This window comes from Octopus bimaculoides, chromosome 4 (genome assembly GCF_001194135.2).
Source record: "Octopus bimaculoides isolate UCB-OBI-ISO-001 chromosome 4, ASM119413v2, whole genome shotgun sequence".
NCBI lineage: Eukaryota > Metazoa > Mollusca > Cephalopoda > Octopoda > Octopodidae > Octopus > Octopus bimaculoides.
In genome coordinates this window covers 96,058,793-96,061,531 of record NC_068984.1, presented here as the reverse complement: position 1 = coordinate 96,061,531, position 2,739 = coordinate 96,058,793, and the positions used below count along the sequence as shown (strand labels likewise).

Sequence of the window (2,739 nt, the reverse complement as noted above, 5' to 3'; positions counted from 1 at the left end):
TAAAGTTTCCACTCATTTACTTATTTATTTTTCCCAAAATTTTTCCCAAAATTTCGAGCTGCGTTCTATTTGTTTGTTTGTGTGCATGTGTGTGGGTCTCTGTGTGTTTTTATATGTGTGTTTGCATGTGTGTGTGCGTGTGTGTGTATCTCTGTCTCCTTTTGTGTGCTTGTCTGAGTGTGTCTGTGTATGTATGGGTTTTTGTGACTATGTACTGTGTCTGTATATATGGATATGTATCTCCATATGTGTGGATTTGTGCCTCCATATGTGTCCTTGTGTAAAGTGAAGTGTGTGTGCATATGGTCATGTGTTTCAGTCTTTATTTGCGTATGTGTGTTTGTATGTGTGCTTGTCTGTTCATATTACCTATGTACTTATACATCTGTATGTCTATATGTTTACATTCATATCCATTTGCCTACATACACATGCATATACGTATACGTATACATACACACATACATACGCACATACACACATAGATACATCTACATAGCAGCTTGCTAACTATTCTACCTGTATACAAGTATAAATTATGGGTATGGTGGTATGATTACCTACTACGTATATTTTCTATTTAGTACTGGGGATGTTTCATTTATGAGGACGTACTGAGGGTTGGGTCCTTTGGGCGCTTGGATAAAAAGCGGATGTCAAGTTTACCTAGGTTGCTTCCATGTTGGTCCTTGGCATGATGGTAAAGTATGGTGGACTGTTTTTGTCATCAATATTGTCTCAAATGTACATTTAGTCTTTCTGCATTGCTCCTAGATGTCTCCCCTATGTATGTCATGTTCATGTCTTTACAAGCACCTTCTATGCATTTTTTGCTATAGACGATATTCCTAGTTCTACAGTTAATGCCAAGGTTAATCCTACATACCATGCAGTTATAATAATTGGTGCATATGGTATTCTCAGTGGGGTACGTCCTGAGTACCTGCCCTAGATATAGAAGCAAAGACTGGAATAGAATACAAAGAGCTTGTGACAAAGCAAACAGTGTGAACACATAGTATAAAACCGACAAATATCAAGTAGTGATGTTTTTAGAGGACACGGGTCATGAAGAACTAGCCCGTAGATTTAAGAAAGCTCTGAAGGAGACCAAACTCAACATTAAGATTGTTGAAAAGCCAGGGAACTCAACCATCATATTACAAATATGTAGCACGTACCCATTTAAGAATACCATATGCACCAATGATAACTGCATAGTATGTAGGATTAACCCTAGCATTAATTATAGAACTAGATATGTTCTACAGTTAATGTTTTGTAGATACATGTATGTCTGTGTGTGTTTATACGTATATGTATATGCACATGTATGTAAGCAAATGGATATGAATGTAAACAGATAGACATACAGACGGATAGGTACATAGGTAATATGAACAGACAAGCACACATACAAACACACAAACGCAAATAAAGACTGAAACACATGACCATATGCACACACACTTCACTTTACACAAGGACACATATGGAGACACGTATCCACACATATGGAAATACACATACAGACACAGTACATAGTCACAAAAATCCATACACACACACAGACATACGCAAACACACACACAAAAGGAAACAGAGGTACACACACACACACACACACACACACACACATGCAGACACACATAAAAACACACAAACACAAATACACAGACAAAAACACATGAATATGCAGAATACATACATACAAAAGTACACACATACACATATGCATACGCGCACACACACACATACATACATGCATACATACATACATTCATGCATGCATGCATGCATACATACATACATACATACATACATACATACATACATACATGCATGCATGTGTATGCACACACACAGTGACCCACATACATGCGCACAAACAAAAAGACCGCAGCTCGGATAACGGACAGAGTCAACGACTATTGAAAAGGTTGCAAGACGCAACGAAAATTTTAGGAAATATAAATAAGTAAATGGGTGAAAACTTTACGGATGAGTGTGTTAAATAATAATAAGGCACTAAAAGAGAATGACTCTCTCCAGACACAAAATATGCTTCAACACACGAACTCACATAAAGAATCTTAGAGGACACTTCTCATTGTGATGCGCTATGGTATCCTAAATCTGGGAGCGTTGTTCTAACCACACAACTATGCCTACTCCCATACATTACAACACGAGTTGTCTTGAGAAAGAGAAGAATCATGTATTACAGATACAGTCACGCGTCACCTTATAAACGTTACACACTCATGTGCATGTGTGTATAATATATCTATATTTCGTGTAGTGTAAGTGTAAGAGGGAGGTGATATGACTCACTCAGATTCCACTAAAGCTTCAGTGGCCTTCAGGCTAAGCAAAAGGTTCAAACAGCCATTCATTGTTTCTAAGGGATTGTTAGTCGCTTCATCCAACGGATCGTTCCCATCCATTAGCAGCTCCTGTAGTAATAACAAAAACAGAGAATAATTTACATATACAGACCCCAACACACACAGAGACACAGACACACACACCCACACACAAACACACATACGCGCGCAGAAAGTATGAAAAACGGTTATATATATATATATAACACATACACACACATACACGTACACACATACACATATACACATATGCACACACGCACACACACCTCTCACATACACAACACACACTCACATAAACACGCATACAACTACACACACAAGGGGCATAAATGACACACGCACTTGCACG

At 38.0% G+C, this 2,739-nt stretch overlaps 1 protein-coding gene across 1 annotated transcript in view; it reads right to left on the bottom strand.

Moving 5' to 3' along the window:
• Nucleotides 1–2,739, bottom strand: part of LOC106871658 (cytosolic carboxypeptidase 2) — a 229,443-nt gene that overhangs the window by 47,307 nt on the left and 179,397 nt on the right. The window contains exon 15 of the mRNA XM_052967648.1: nt 2,335–2,456. Within this exon, the coding sequence (XP_052823608.1) occupies nt 2,335–2,456 (122 nt within the window). The remainder of the gene's footprint in view (nt 1–2,334; nt 2,457–2,739) is intronic.